This window comes from Engystomops pustulosus, chromosome 5 (assembly GCF_040894005.1).
Source record: "Engystomops pustulosus chromosome 5, aEngPut4.maternal, whole genome shotgun sequence".
NCBI lineage: Eukaryota > Metazoa > Chordata > Amphibia > Anura > Leptodactylidae > Engystomops > Engystomops pustulosus.
In genome coordinates, this window is record NC_092415.1 from 159,016,529 (window position 1) to 159,032,116 (window position 15,588).

At 37.5% G+C, this 15,588-nt stretch overlaps 1 protein-coding gene across 2 annotated transcripts in view; it reads right to left on the reverse strand.

Moving 5' to 3' along the window:
- Window positions 1-15,588, reverse strand: part of RBMS3 (RNA binding motif single stranded interacting protein 3) — a 450,602-nt gene that overhangs the window by 270,859 nt on the left and 164,155 nt on the right. For both annotated transcript variants that reach the window (XM_072153580.1, XM_072153581.1), the window contains exon 3: window positions 8,548-8,606. In XM_072153580.1, coding sequence (XP_072009681.1) covers window positions 8,548-8,606 — 59 coding nt within the window. The remainder of the gene's footprint in view (window positions 1-8,547; window positions 8,607-15,588) is intronic.

The following is a 15,588-nucleotide window of genomic DNA, read 5'->3' on the forward strand; positions in this document are numbered from 1 at the left end:
TTGGAAAAAGACGTAGGTCCATCAAGTTCAACATTTAAGAATTAAAAATATGTTTTTTCCACATAACACATGATATTTACTCTCCAGAAAGGCATTCAGGCCACTCTTGAAAATGTAAAAAGAATTTGCCATAACAACCTTCAGCGGCAGAGAGTTCCATAGTCTCACTGCTCTTACAGTATAGAATCCCTGTCTTTGGCAATGATAGAACCATCTCTCTTCTAGATGTAGAGGATGCCCCATTGTCCTGGCACACACAGCCCTAGGTATAAAAAAATATTTTGAGAGATTCTTGTACTGCCGGTTCAGTTATTTGTACACCATACAGCTGTTTATTTATGTAATCTGTCATAAAATTAAGTTTACCATCCACCAATACCCTCATGTCTTTTTCAGCTGCAGTTTTACCTAAGTATTTTACTGTTTGGAACATAATTGTACTTTTTGTTTCCATGGCCCAAGTGCATAACTATACATTTATTTTTATTAAACCTCATCAACAATGTCTCTTCCCATTCATGCAGCTTCCTGCATACTGTCCTCTGTATTTATTATTTTACATTGCTTAGTATCATATGAAAATATTGAAACTTGACTGTGTAAACCCTCAATAAGGTCATTGATGTAAATATAAAAAAGTGGCCCCAATACTGACCTCTGTGGCACTCCACTGGTAACTTCAACCCAGTTTGAGAATGTGCCATCAATGATACCCCTTAATTTTCTCCCTAGTCCCAGGAGTCTCATTTTATGTACCAACCGTGGCATTGTATCAAATGCCTTGGCAAAGTCCAGATACACAACATCCACAGCCTCCCCCAGGTCCAGACTACAACTTTTCTCCTCGTAAAAGCCGGTCAGATTAGTCTGACAGGACCAATCCCTCATGAACCCATGTCATGAAGTTATGTACAGTAAGATACTCCAGGATAGCTAACAAACCCCTCATATAATATTTTCCCCAAAACAGAAGTTATGGGCCAGATGGACACCAAGTAGCTGATTTGCATATCACTTCAAACTGTATTTTCTACAAAAAGGTGGCAATTTAGCCTAAATGAATGCTATGAAATGCTGTGTTTCCTGAATTCTTATCTGCCTTCTGTCTTTTTAATGGCTGTGAATGAATAATAATTGAATATAATATGTGTTGTTTGGGGTGATTCCAATTACCATTCAGCCTAGCTTTGGGAAACAAACAGGATTACAAAGGTCATTGTCATTTCCTGCTATCCTCACTAACCCAGTAGAAATGTTCTTGTGGTCATTACTATCTGTCCTGTCATCCTATTTCCAGTATTATCCAGCTCATTTTACATTGCACTGACCACAATGGCATGCAATGAAACATCTGATTTATGCAGACCCAAGAATGATAATGCAATTCAATATCCTTTGACAAAAGAACAAACATTAAAACAAGATGAGAGATATAAGAGGTAGAGTATTGCAAATTAAAAATGTTGTGTATCAGAGGTAGCTCCTCTGGAAATGACTAAAAGCTTTAATACTGCTGCTTTAAAGGACATCTACCACCAGGATGAATTATTATTCTTTTAAGAAAAAAAAAAAGTTTTAAAAATAATACAAATCAGTCTGAGGGGCTCCAGGCTTCATTAACACCAATTGAGCCTGGAGCCCTTCAGGCTAATTTGCATAATTTTAAAAGCCTTTATTTTTAACTAGGGCACAAGAAGCAAAAAAGAGCAGATCCTGCCAGAGGGGGCACACACCTGAATGTCAGTGGGCATGGTTTACAGAACCAGTATCAAACTGCATTTGACTTTCAAGTTGGGTACTATATGTTTTAATTATAACATCTATTGTACAGAGTCTATGATCAACAGTGCACAATATAAGAGCTTCATACTATGGAAACAGTGCTGCAGAATAAGGTTGTTAAATCCAATTTAAGGACTCCCTGGGACTCGTATTGGTCCACCACCACTTTGAATTAGAGTTGCTTAGGTATAGTCACTTGCCCCCCTCCTGGATTTAAAGAACAAGGTCCTCCATCCTTCCCAGTTACTCCTTTTGTATTTCATTCCATGTCTAGTCTGGTGTCCCTGGTATGAGCATTTTGTTAATGGCAATGGCGGAGGGTAGGCACTGGCTGTATGCTAGGGTGCACTGGCTGGCTATATACAAGGGGGCTGCTAGATATATACTTTGGGCAGGGGGGCTTCTGGCTATATACAAGGGGGCAGGCGCTGGGGGCTTCTGGCTTTATACTAAGGGGATGATGGATATATATTGTGGAGGCTGTGACCAATGCATTTCCCACCCTCAGCTTATACTTGAGTCAACAGGTTTTCCCAGCTTTTTGTGTTAAAATTAAGTGCCTCGGCTTATACTCGTGTCGGCTCATACTGGAGTATATATATCTAACGTCGCTACTGCTGCACATGAAATAAAAAGGACCACTTCTTTCTTCAACTTGGGCACCTGGAGTGCTGCTTATTTTCTATTTTTTATTTATGGAGGAGCTTTGACCCGGCTCCATGTAGCCTGCACCCACAGCTGTTTAATTGCAACGTGTGCTGCCTGGACTTTCTATTTGTGTGTATATATATATATATATATATATATATATATATATAAAGAACTCTCCAAATATATTAAACTGCTAAGCCCAATGAAAATCAGTGTATGCATATATTTTACATTATTTGATATTATTTGATTATGTGATATCTATTGCTTTGGTTTACAATGGATGGTTATTTATAACTTCAATGTGCTGTTTGATGTATAGATGAGAGTATAAAGATCAGATATTGCAAGTGCTCTAGACTTAGGGTTACATGTGCAAATGTTATCTGTAGACAAACCTAATCAATAGACAATTTCAGTTATATCTGTTTCTACCGATTAGATACCTTCCACATGCTACTCAATGCTAAATAATCTGCATAATGTTAGCTATTTGAGTGAAGGATAGTTAGAGAAAGAAAGGTGGAAGGATATAGAGGATTGCTATGTGGGGCTGATTGGACAATATATTAACACCATTGTCAATGTCTCGGGGTCTCTGGCTCGAAGTCCATTTAAGTTAGCTTTATGTCTGTCTTCATCATCAAACATTTCATATTATAAGCTTATCACAGCAGTCAGGACATACAAATAACAATAAAGAAGGTCAACAGAAGAAGATGGGGTAAAGGATCTGGCAGTTAACATTTTCCTTATTAAAAAACTAGGAATTGATGGTTGAGGTATCTGGTAACAATTTATGCCCTTTCAGAACTGCATGCATGCCAACAGCCTCAGTATGGAAAACTTTTCCTCCCATCCTTGGAACAGTGTCCCAAACGGCAGCATGGAAGGGTTTACGGACCTTACAGTGATGAAGCATATGGTCACATGCTTCTGACATCACTCTAGGTTCTTGTCCTTCTTTATGCATGTCTAGCAAACCAGGAGAAGGCTCTGCTCTTTAAGAGATTGGGTGAAGTGCTCTGTCAGGGTTTCACCTGATGTCCAAGACAGCAGTCAACTGGGTCTAGAAGTGCTTGTTCCTCCTAACCTTTGTTTATAAGACGCAGGCACTTTTTAGTAAGACTTTTTCTTGCTAAAATGTGTGCATTATAATCGAAAAAATACAGTAGTTGAATAGCCCTTTCTACTTTTTTATCCATATCAAGTATACTGTATGTTGTGAGTTTATCTATTCCAATATTAAATTTCCTGCAACAGCAAATGTGAAGGAGATGGAGTTTATATAAAATATCCTAGTGTATCAAAATGCTGTACAATTTAGTTATCAGTATTTTAATTTTGTGTATTTATTTTATAGCCGCAAAACTATATATAAAAAGCAGAGACACATTGGGGCACGATCCTCAAGGTGTGTTCCCCGGTAAGAATGCACAGCTGCCACGATTCACTATGAGCGCGTGCTCGATATCCTGCATCTGTCGCTTCCCCGATCAGGTCCGCCGGAGTTCACCTTCTTCTTCCCGGTGTATGTAAGTGCCTGATCTTGCGACACAAATTTAAAGTTAAATTCCATGCTTTGTCCGCATCCGTCGCAACATCTGATGCCCCACCCCCAATTTGTTTCGCATGAAAGCCGGCGCGATTGGGACACAATATGATCGCGTGCGCCATAAAACCCTAAATGTGGATCGAAACGGAAACCGTTGGAATATCCGACGATAGTGCGATCTGCGGACCCTTAGTAAATGAGCCCCATTGTAAATGATGATACTGGCTCTCGACTAGTCAGAATAATGATTATCGCTTATGAAAAGATACATCATCAATATCAATCCTGTCATGTTACAAACTTATGATTAGGGTGTTATTAGTGGTAAAATGAGGATATTTGTCAACAACTACAGCCATTCCAAAATAATTGACTGGAAAGTCGCCTCATCAGCTTTGATGCATCTTTACACATTATTTTAAAAATAGTTAAATCTAGCAGCAGACAGTGTGTGACAGTCAGGATACAAAAGAAATCAAAATATCTGTTTTCATTCAGACCTGAGGGCAAATACATTTTATTTCTTCCATAAAGCATGTTGTGAGAAGAGGACTTCTCGGTTGTAATGTAAAATTCCTGTGCCGAGTGTAGTTTTATTAACACAAAATGGTTGAGTAATATTCCCTCACATAAGAATATGAACTACCGTATAGGACTCCATGGGAATTGTTTTACTTCCCAAATCATATTTCAGTGAACACTGTCTGCAAGGGAATTCGAGTAAAATATCTTATTTTGCAATGATTTAGCCAATACTTTAACATGAAAGATGTGAGGGTAATTTGAAATCAATATTTACGGCCCTGGGCGAGACTGTTGTAACTTTGTCATTCAGGGAGCCACCTCAGCCAGGGAGCTGAGCAGAGAGACACTGAAATATGTTCTAAGACTACAGAATTACAGAAGCTTCACTGAGATCTTTACTTTCTAGGATGACTGGAAAAGTTATCAAGAGTTTGGTAGAAGCCCAGATAAGTGAATTAGTGCAAAGTATGTATCTGACAGATTGCAGACTGTAAAAGAATCTTCACGGATAGCCCAGACATAAAATTATCTGAATTCCCTGACTAGACTACAGTATTGATTCATCTAATACAGCAAACAAGAAATAAAACAGTTATACAGCGTATTGTAAAAGTACAACTCTAGAAACTGCAAAAAGGCTTGTAAAAAGTTGCATTTATAGATACATGTCCAAAAAAACCCATTTTATTTAGCTTTATGTAGCAGCTCGAAAGTTTTTACCTAAGCTGATTTTAAGTATAATGACTGTATTCTTGGCTATGGTTATGCGGATCTTATTTCTAAAGTTTAGGTTGCTACTGTGGTTTCAGGTCCATGAATCTGAACCAGAACTTTATTCAGAAGTTGAGGTTTGGATATGTGTTTAGCTCAACTTCCCCATCAGTAAAAACTGTGATCCATGTTGGCACCGATCCCTGGTGTTAACTACTTAAATGTCTATGACACTTAAATCATTGTGGTGTGCCACCATTTTGTGGAAGAATTGGCACTGCCAATGATGTCACGGGGAGCAGGGATCCCTCTGAAAATGGTTGCCATTAGCGTCATTTACAGTGGTAACACCTGCGAACAGTGGAGGTTCGGGCACCAAGCACAATTTTTTAAGTTTGAGTTTGGACAAATTCAACCGAACCGGAACTTCCTCAGGAACTGGGCCCTCAAGATCATTAGCTCTGGTAGGCTCATTATATCCCAGTCTGACACTGGATAAGCATGCACTTTTTTATTCATGCATCCTTAGGGCCCATGGTAAACAAAAGTTGATCCTGGACTTGTAGACAATGCGTTTAAAGTAAAGCATCTCCTCCTATTGGTTACAGTGAAGACTCCCTGACCCACTGATTGGATATGACTAGGTTGTTGTGTGAGTTGAACCTTTTCATCTCTAAGTCATTAACTCTAGGAATAATATGTGCTCTGTTGAAGCTGAACCAAATGGGTCAAGTAATGCAGGTGCACAGAACTGAAGGGACAATCATGGACAAAGTCAAGGTCAAGCAGGTGTAGTTTGGTCATATTGGCATGCAGGCAATGGATTTGGGAAGGAAGAACAGAGGCAATATGGCCAGGCAGAAAAGATTTAATGTATGGTAAAATGGCATCAGTGAAACATGGTTCCCAGTAGCATAAAACCCCTTTACGGGAAGCTGCTAGACTTACGAACTTTATTACTCAAAGCAACTTTCCATACTACTAGTGCTAAGACTCAGGCAGCACTGAAAAAAAAATTGAGTGCTGATGTAACTGGTTGCTGGCTTTATAAAAAGTGTTAAAATCTGCAAATTGAATGGGTAAGTAGTCAAATCAAATTTTATACAGTATATAGATGTAGCATTGGTTCACATGACCTAAGGTGCGTTAACTTATTTAATTAACTCCCCTAAGGGGTTGTCCCATACATCACCTAACACTACAAACTAAGTTATCATGTCTAACTAATAAATCATCTAGACATATTAACCGGTTCTACATCTTTACATTCATACAGTTGGAAAAATAACTGTAGCGGACAGCACTTTTTAAAAAAAACGCTGTTTTTCTTCCTGTTTTTAAGTTGAAAGCTTCAAGCTGACCATTCTGCAAACAAACCAGGTTCCATTATTCAGCAAGGCTCACAGAGGCACTTCGACATGGATGGATGACCCAGACCTGAAGATTGAACAGTAAATATATGATACTTGCAGCATATTTTGTTTGACAAATATAATGATTCTCCGGCTGCTCCGTTTGCTTTATGATACACAATGGAAGATCAGGATGGAATATAGATGGCAATAAGTATTCATTCAACTGCAAGTAAACCTGCATGCACATAATTAACCAGTCAGTGGGGACAGATGTAGATGATAGTAATTCACATTCACTGAAATGTGCCTATATGTTTGGCATTTTAACTTCCTTCTATTCCCTATCCAGTAGGCATAGATTATTCATTCTGTCAGCGCCCAAAGATATGAAAGTAACTTAGGAACTGCCGCCAGATCAAGCACTCCACCTATTACTGTATGCATCTGGAACAACACCATGCAATCTATTCCTACGCCTCACATTTTATTATATCAAATTTATATGTACAATGCAAAATGCTCTCTGCAAAACAAAGGTCAGTGCTGGAAATGATATTTCTCCTTATACCGAGGTTATTTTAGGTAGCCCTTTCAAACTATGAAATAATGTTTTCAGATTAAAAACCTACATATCTTATTTTTCCTGTGGTGGAAGACAGGATTCAGAAAAGACATGATGCACTGTTATAAGGGGTGTTTTATATTTTGTGATGGGATAATGTACTTATGCGTGTTACTTGTTTTTGATAACTAAACGAACATTTTAATTATTATGCATTTTACATTGCTAACTACCTTCTACACTTCACATGAACTCTGAGGAGGTATGTACAGTACAGAGACGGATAGTATCTTTTGGTTGGATCATCTAACTATGTGTACTTTTCTATTCAGTATAATAGATGGTCCGGCCACATAACAAACGCTTTTTCCTCATGCATGTACTCTACGCCCTTATAGATTGTAAACTGCTGTTTGCAGGATTCTTTTTAAAAGTTTAGTTTTTTATTCTGTGAAGTCTTACTATGACAGCAAATTAATATATGTAATGTTATGTAAAATATAGTAAGGTTGTATGAAAAGACATTATTACTATTGGTGTTTGAAAAATTAGCAACATTTTTTAAATGGGATTTTTAAAATTTTTATGATTAATATTCATGTTTGCTTAATAATTTTATTAATATTTTATGTGTGTGTTTTTTATTTTACCTGCCCCCCATGAGGTAGTAAAAGACCATTGGAGGAGATTTTCATAGTTTTTATTTACATGTTTTTCACAGTAATTGGGGCACCTATAGGAGCCACAGCCACAGGGAAAATTACCCCCTGTGGGGGCAAATGTCTATACTTGGATCTGTACTTGGTCTGATTAGCCCCAACAAATGACTGCAGGGTCCATAGAGCCTTCAGTAGTGCTGGTTCTGCTTTTCATTCCATAGTGCTACTTCATAATAGACTAACAGACTAAAAACAACTGTAAACACAAATCACTGTATCAGCTTCACTCCTGCACTTTTGCCACAAGATGTGTGTTATTATTTGAGGTATAATCTCAAAATGTTTACAATAAAGCTGATGTTTCTTTAGTGAAGTAGTACAGACAGGAAGTAAATGGGGAAGCCCCACACAACCTTTCCCACCGATAAAAAGGAAAGCAATTTGATACAAATACAATATATACATATAGAGCATCTAAACTGCAAAAAAAATCCAGTTTACCACTTGTATCCAATACCTACCCCGAAGCAAAAGTACAGGAAAAAATAAAACTCACATGCAAAAAGCCGTAGAGCTTTCTATGCAAAGCACATTGGTCACATGCCAAGAAATACCCTGCTAAACCCTGGAGATATAACATGCTGAACAGTTTTACATTTCTATAATCAGCACAACTTAATCCGGAACAGATTGTTGTTCATTCAAGTAGTAGGAACCCAGCGCTTTCAAAGAAATCCTTTTACATACCTTTGCATTGATTTGTGTTTTTGTCCAGGATTGCCTTAGTCGATACAATTTTCCCATACCTGCAAACAACAAACAGAAATTCATTCATTGCTCAGAGATATTCGATGCACTTTTTTCTACATTGTCTTAATGTATTTTTCTGTTTTTTCTGAGTTCAAGTGCATATGACTGCAATATTTTATTACACAGCACCACATATTATTATTAAAGAGCATACAGGCAGTGGTATTAAAAATGAAATAATACTATAACACAAAATTTGTATTTTTATATCTTAAGGACACATCCCACTTTAGATTTTTGGGTTAGCATTTTTCACTCCCACAATACAATTTTTTTTATTTTCCTATGAACAGAGATGTTTAAGGGTTTTTTATCCATAACAAATTGTAGTTTCTTGTGACGGTATTTAATGTCCATGCTGTCTACTGGGAAGCTGGACAAACTCCAAATCTAGGGAAATTGACAAGGAAATGTATTTGCACTTTTCTTGTGGGCTCTGTTTTTACAGCTTTCACTGTGTACTCTAAATGACACCTAATGTTTATTCTTGGGGTTAGTACAATCACTGAGATACCAAGTTTATATAGGTTTTCTTATGTTTTAATACATTTAAAAAATTAGGATCTTTTCCACAAAAATGTCATTGTTTTACCATATTCTTACAACTTTAGTGTATAGACCTGTGTAAGGTGTCTTTTTTCTGTGACAAGCTGACATTTTCATTGCTACCAATTTGGGGACTGTATGACCTTTTGATCAGTTTTTATTAAAACTTTTATGTGTTGCAAAATGGCAAAAAATGACTATTCAGATACTATTTACTAATATGGGGATCATTGATTTGAAATGCATGAGGTGTGGACAGAGCTGGATTATCATTGTAGACCCTTCTCCGGACATGTCATTCATCCTGTTAAGGGGACCTTAGAGGGAAACTACAATAATAGTCTGAATGTATCCTTCTTGCTACTGTATTGGTATACTCAAGACGCCAATATGTTTGAAACCTGTGTGTTACTTTAAATTGGCATTTGGAACTTTGTAAGAAAAATATGTGGCATTTGCTTGTAGTTTCGGCACTCAGTCCCTAAAAGGTTCGCCATCACTGCCCTAGGTCAAGTGAACTCTATAGAGTCTGATTGCTACTATCACACAGAAACTATAACAAATGAAAGGCTGTGAAGTTTCCCAGATGTCATGGCCGCTGATGATGAACAGCACTGACCACGCGTGTCAGAGATGCATGTTTGATACATTATGCAGGAAACAGAAGGAATGTGTGAAGAGAGTTTAGCCTATGAGTTCTCTTCATACAAGTGCTTCTCAATAAATTAGAATATCAGAAAAAAAGTATTTTTTTTCAGTAATTCAGTTAAAAAAGTAAAAGTCATATGTTATAGAGTCATTACAGAGTGAACTTTTTCAAGTGTTTATTTATATTAATGTTGATGATTATAGCTTACAGCTAAGGAAATCCCAAAAGTCATTGCGACATATTTACCAAGCTCCTTATGCCAGTTTTCTGTGGGACTTTTCATCTGCAAACTGCTTGCACATGTATTTAAGAAGTGTCTGTGCCATATATGTGTTGCACACGACCCTTTTGTGTTGAAGCTGCATTATTCTTCAAGCATCACAAATTTTGTAGATGGGCGTTCCAGTGCACAGATAGATAGTGCACCACATTAAACATGCAAAGTCTGACAGAAATGTGTCACATGATTCATGTTAAAGAGGCACCAAAAAAAGTTGAAGAACTGACATCACAAATCATGAATCTGACTTTGTGGGAACTGCAACTGGGTCATGTTCTCACTTTGCGGTCATGTAGCCAAGCGCATTGTTCACCTGCTTACAGCATCCACTGGCTCCCTTTTTAAGTTTCCTATTGTTGGTGTTTTAGGCCATGGTCATTAGAATTAATCAAGACTTGAATACTAGTTACGTATCAATGGTGATAAGATCTTAAATATGTGACAGCATCAATGTGGCATGGCATGGAAGGGATCAGCTGATGGCACTACAGGGATATTATGGAACTCCAGGGTGCTTTGATAGCAGCCTTCCGCTGGTCTGCATTGTTGGGTCTGGTGCCTTTCATCTTCCTATTAACAATACCCAATAAATTCTTCATGGGGTTAAGGTCAGGCGAGTTTGTTGGTCAATCAAGCACAGTGATACTGTAGTTATTAGTCAGGCAGTGGGGACCGGTTTCCAGTCCAGCTGGGAAATGAAAATTTCATCACTAAAGAGCATGAAGTGCTATAAAGATTCCTGGTAGATGGCTTCTCTGACTTTGGTCTTGATAAAACACAGTGGACCTAGACCATCAGATGACATGGCTCCCCAAACCATCACAGATTATGTAAACTTCAAACTAGACCTCCAGAAGTTTAGATTATACCTCTCCACTTATCTCCAAACTGCTTTGAAGTCTACTGTGAAGTTTCCACAATCAGTGATAGTTTGGGGAGACATATCATCTGCTGGTCTAGGTCCACTGTGTTTTATCAAGAACAACATCAGCACAGCCATCTACCAGGAAATTTTAGAGCAGTATTCCAAAAAATATAGCAAAATAGTGATGTCTTTTTTCACCCATTGCAGCTATGTTTCGGCAGATGAAGTAATAAAAATGAGGATCATGCTCACAAGATCTTACAATCCATGACAAAGTATGGTTGACACAGAAGGTAAACATGTTTGTATAATGAACAAACCAATAGTGTTGAACGAGCCAGACATTAGCTAGCAGTCTTTAACCTGAATCTAGTCACACTGCAGTGTGCTACAAAACCTATTACAAAAAACTCAAATATCAGTATTTAAAGATAAGGTGACCTGTTTAAGTCAATAATTCTTGATAATTCTTATTAAGTAAATAATTTGAGAATCTTTTCTTAAAACTGGGGGATTTATTAAACTGTTGTAGTTTGTGCCAGGAACTCTTCAATGAGCCACATTTCTTAAATTTTCCAAAACTTTTGGCATGAAATAGAAAACTAATAGATGACACAAATTACAAATAGACAATCTATCCCAGATTTATCATCCATCTTCAGACCTACTGACACAAAACTGTCTCCTCTAAATGTGCAATGTTTTACTTTGCAACAGTGTTGATAGTCTCCTCCCTGTTTTAATCTTTATTTCTTATTTCCAGAAAAAATATATATACAGACAACCCCAGGTTATGTACAAGATAGGTTCCATAGGTTTGTTCATAAGTTGAGTTTCAAAATTTATTGCTGTGATTGGACCAAAGACTATCAATAAAGCTTCATTACAAAACTTTACAGCTGATCATTGCAGCCTGGGACTATAGTAAAGCATCCATAGAGCTTCACCAGGGGTCACAGTGGGCAAAGGGGTCGGTCTTTAACTAGGGGTCATCTGTAAGTCATGTGTTCTTAAGTAGGGGACCGCCTGTATCTGCACAATTGCCAACTGGGTGTTTTGGTTAGTTGTTTTTCCTCTCTTTCATTCTTACACTGTCCAAGTGTGAATAGCACCAGTAAATAACCCTTTCAATGACTCTGAATACAGAGAACAGAAGAAAATTATTAATTAAACAAACATATCACGAGAAATTACTGATTTTCTGTAACCCCTTACCGACTAAGCCCCTTTTCACATTCCTGGCAAGGCCCATTTTTTCAAATCTGACATGTATTACTATAAGTGTGTCACAGGTGCTTCTGGGACCCACGTCACGGGTCGCGAGCTCACCCAAGATCCTCCGTGAGCCCCAGCACTCTGCTGCAGTCGCTTATCTGTCCCCGTTCCTACCTCCCATCTGGCGACCGTGCACACATTTTCCCATCTCCTTGGCTTCAGAAGAATTAAAGGGCCAGCGCACCGTTAATTGGTGCTGGCCATTTTCAGGTAATGCTTAAAACCTGGCTTTTCCTATTTCACAACAATATAAGGAACTCAACCACTTTTTGAAATTAGACATTTTTACTTCGCTGACTCCGTTCAGTGTGACGTAATAGTACTGCATATTGCAGGAACGCATCTCCGCCATGCAGTACTATTATGTCAAAAGTCGGTAAAGGGTTAATATTAACATAAAATTATAAGAATTGTTTTTGCATATAGGGGTATATTGATCTGTTTACAACTAAAAATTTTCCCAAAAGACCCCAAAACTTGACTGTTTTGCAAACGATTTATCAAAGGATTTAGATCATTTTGGCAGTTATATGGTTAAGTTAAGGGGCATGGCTTAATTGCAAAGGGGCATAACCAAAATTGGGCCAAACATTATGTAAATGCACCAAAATATTGTCATGGTAGAAACTTACTGTACCTAGACGTTGACACTAAGTAGTAAATATGTTTTAAATTTTCCCCAGAGAATTTATTTATTGTAGCTTTGTAACATGTTCCTGCTTTAAACTCTACATCTTGTACTTGGTTAATGTATATTAATCTTTGTATGACCTGTTTTGTTTTGACATGGAAATATAAGTTTATTTTAACATCTGAGAGAAAGTTCATGCCAATAAGATAAATTCAGTCTTATGTTGGGGCAGTTATCCAAGAAATACATGTATAGAAATTAACTTCTAGTGTCAGTGCATGAAAGTATAAAAGGCAATTGTGATCTCAAATGACAATGATAAAGAATATTTTACAGTAGTTTCAACTCTTTTTCCATGTTATTCTAATTAATACAAGTCTATGTTTACATTTCTTTACGTACAGAGCTGTATGTTTACTCATCTTGGCATATGTTCAAGAAGTCTGGAGTTTTTCCAATCGGTACAGGATGGCGTATTTTAGGAGTTCAGTGTGTTACTCATTTTATCTTAACAGCAGATAATCTTATATGTAAACCTAAAAATAGTAGTCATCATTTTCTCTTTGATTAAGTGACTACTGTATCTGCATTGGTAGATTAGCCCACAGAAATAAAATCTTGCATTTCTAAATCCATACTAAAAGACGAGATACCCTTCTTTACAATGACACCAGAAGCAGGGGTCTAGCTGATATATAGCCCAAGATAAAGACATCTTAATGATGTCAGGCTGAAAGTGACTACAAAAACTGGAGTCCCTTTAATCCCTTCAGGACTCTGCCTATTTTGGCCTCAAGGACACAGCCCCATTTTTCACACTATGCCATGCATGCACGAGACTTAAATCGGGGGCGTGGCCGAACGAAAATCCAACGGATTCGGAAAAACTGACGCATTTAAAAAAAAAATGTGTTGCGGAGCTTGCACGTACCTTCACTCAGCCTGGCTCGGTGTACTCCAGTGCATTCCGGGGAACTTCAGCGCAGCAGCGCCACCTGGTGAACGTTGGAGGAACTGCCTTAATGAATCCCGGCCGGACCGAATCCAGTGCAGAGAACGCGCCGCTGGATCGCGAATAGACTGGGTAAGTAAATCTGCCCCTATGTGTCACTAGTGACACAAAGTGGTTATAGCTTTGGAACGCTTTAACATATCCAGGGGATTCTTAGATTGTTTTCTTGTGACACATTGTACTTCAAATTATTTCAAAAATTTTGATAATATTAAATTTTTTTGACAAATATTTACAGGGACCTGACCAACTTTCAATTGACTGTGATTACTCCATTATGAAAATTACACCCTCAATGTACGAAAAATAATTTGTTTACCCTTTAGTGTTGATAACAAAATGGAGGTGGGGTCTCCAAATTGTAATATTTTAGGGCAATACACTTATTATGGGCACAAAAGCAACATTCACAATGGATTAAATGACAAAAAGGCTCCATAAAGTTTGATATCCAATTTGCCGATACCCCATGTGTGGTCGTAAACTGCTGTTTGGGCACATGGGCAGCCATAGAATGAAATGAGCACCATTCAGAGCAGATTTCAATTGTCAACTTGTACAGACTCTATTTTTTTCTCTTTTTATTAATATGGACATAAAGGGGCTTATTTTTTTGCCAGATGAGATTCACTTTTCTGGTACATAATTTTTGGGCATCTATAGCTACTTGATAAGATTTTATTAACTTTTTGTTGATGGAGGAAATGAAAATCAAATTTTGATAAAATTCTTTTCCTTTTTTTTTTAGCCGTTCACCATACCATAAAAATAATATATTACTTTTATTCTACAGGTCGCCATGAGTACGTAAATTCCCAATTACGGAAATACCTCAGTTATATGGCTATTTAATTTTTTTTCAATTTTACATATAAATACACCTAAATAATGGTTGGTAATATCAACCTGCTGTTTGTGGCACATTAGTATATGGGAGGGGGGGACTTTACAACATGGGTGTCGACCATGACAGGCATTTTGAAGTTTGCCATTTTGGATCTACTTTTTTTTCCAATGGAAAGAGAGTCATGTAACACATCAACTTACTGACTTATTTTTCACAAGAAAAAAATGGTGTTCTTAGTTTTAACATAACTTTAGTCTTTCATGATTTATTTACAAGTTTTCTGACAACTTATAAAATGTGTTCAAAGTGCTGCGCATTGTGATGGATTGTCAATTCAACCCTCTTCTACCACTCTTCACCCACTGAAAGCAGCACAGCAGAAGAAAAGTTAGCACAGACATCCAGTATTCAAATTTTGCAGATGCCGAACATCTTGTATCTTCACAGCATAGACAACTTACTTCAGAGGACCCCAAAGACTAAAGTCTAAGGGGTTCAATTTGGGAGACCTTGGTGGCCATTCAACTGGCCAATGAAAACCAATCCATTTTTAGGGAACTCTTCATGTAGGAATGCTCGAACTTTTACGGTCAGCTGAAGGCTATTGTCTATTCTGTGAAGATACGAGATGTGCAGCATCTAAAAAACAGCATTTTTTCTTCGGTGTTGCTGTCCATGTGTCAAGAGTGGTAGAAGAGGGTTGCATTGATAATCCAACACAGCAGCACTTTGAACACATTTTGTAATGGTCATCAACTTGTAAATAACTCATGAAAAAATAAAGTAACATTAAAACCAAGCACACCATTGTTTTTCATGTTTTTCTCAAGTTTGATGTGTTACATGACCCTCTTCCCAGTGGAAAAAAAGTTA